A 1,229-nucleotide genomic window follows, 5' to 3' on the forward strand; every position below is an offset into this window, starting at 1 on the left:
GTTCCATTTGTAACAATGAAATTGGAGGCCACCACACCATGAGGAACTGTATTAAAGGGTCGGGCATTAGGAAGGTTGAGAACCACTGGCTGATAGGCTACCAGGAAAGACAAGTGGAGACCCAGACCAGTGCGGGGAGACGGGAGGCTTCCTGGAGGAAGCGATGCTGCAGGTGGAGGAGGAGGAGGTTTGCTCGGTGGGTGAAAGCACGGAAAGAGGAGGAGGAGGGACCCCGAGAGGCACCGCGGGAGCAGCGCGGGGAGACGCTGGCACTGGTTCCAGCATGAAGGGCCTGGTGAACCCTGCGCAGGAATCTAAAGGTCTCGAAGAGGCAGGAGGGATCTCAAAAGAATCAAACTGCTCAGTTTGGAGAATTCTTCCCCTTCCCTGAACCCAACCTATTGCTAAGTCCTGTCGCTTTCTGACCGTCAGATTCGTTCCGTCGTCTCTAGCCCCACGGCCACCACCCTGGGCGGAGAGGACAGCCCCTTCATCAGCCGCTCCCCACGCTCTGCCCCCGGCTGCCCTGCGCACGGAGCCGAGGCCGGCAGCCTGAGAGATGCCGGGGACAGGGAAGTCCAAGTCCCGCCTCTGGGCTTCCATCGCTGGCCTATCCAGTATCCCTACTTCAAGCCACTTTCCAACGAGGCTGCCGGCTTCCTCAGGAATCGTCCCCAGGACAGTTCTCAGTCGGTCCTCGGCCCGCCACCTCCCGCGTCAGCCCCTTCTCCCGGGCACAGCGCGCTCCCGGCGACCTGCGGGCTCCGCCACGGCGCGCTTCCTCTCCTCTCCTCGGGCTTCTTCTCGACAGCACAGCCTGTGCCAGCCATGCCTGCCCTGCACTAACTCGCTGGACGTCGCACACGAGGTCTTTCATTTTCTCTGGTCAGAAAAGACTCACATTCTACTCACACAAACCTCCTAAAAGCCCGGCCAGGTGCTTCCTGTGCTCAGAACCATCAACTTTAACGGAACCGAGTGCGGCGGGGTTTGCGGGGTCTGAGGGCGCAGCGGGGAGAGGGGCTGACACCCCGGAGGGCGGACTGGAAGCACCGGGCCCCACACAAACGAGCGTCGGAGACACGAGAAAGGGTGGGCGGGAGAGCCGAGAAGCAGGACGGCAGGGACCAGGTATGCGCGACGCCCCTCCCTCCACCCACTCCCGGGGATCGCGGCCGTTGGTGGGCGTGGCCGCGCCAGTCTCGCGGGAGCGGCGGTTGGGCGGGCCG

General features: G+C 63.0%; 1 protein-coding gene across 1 annotated transcript in view; it reads left to right on the forward strand.

Annotated features, from left to right (window-relative positions):
• Positions 1–283: 283 nt before the first annotated feature.
• PPM1G (protein phosphatase, Mg2+/Mn2+ dependent 1G) overlaps positions 284–1,229 on the forward strand; it is a 19,847-nt gene continuing 18,901 nt past the window's right edge. Inside the window, exons 1-3 of the mRNA XM_006767450.2 lie at positions 284–331; positions 433–670; positions 980–1,131. Coding sequence (XP_006767513.2) covers positions 284–331; positions 433–670; positions 980–1,131 — 438 coding nt within the window. The remainder of the gene's footprint in view (positions 332–432; positions 671–979; positions 1,132–1,229) is intronic.

The sequence above is a fragment of the Myotis davidii genome, unplaced genomic scaffold (assembly GCF_000327345.1).
Source record: "Myotis davidii unplaced genomic scaffold, ASM32734v1 scaffold238, whole genome shotgun sequence".
Classification (NCBI taxonomy): Eukaryota; Metazoa; Chordata; class Mammalia; order Chiroptera; family Vespertilionidae; genus Myotis; species Myotis davidii.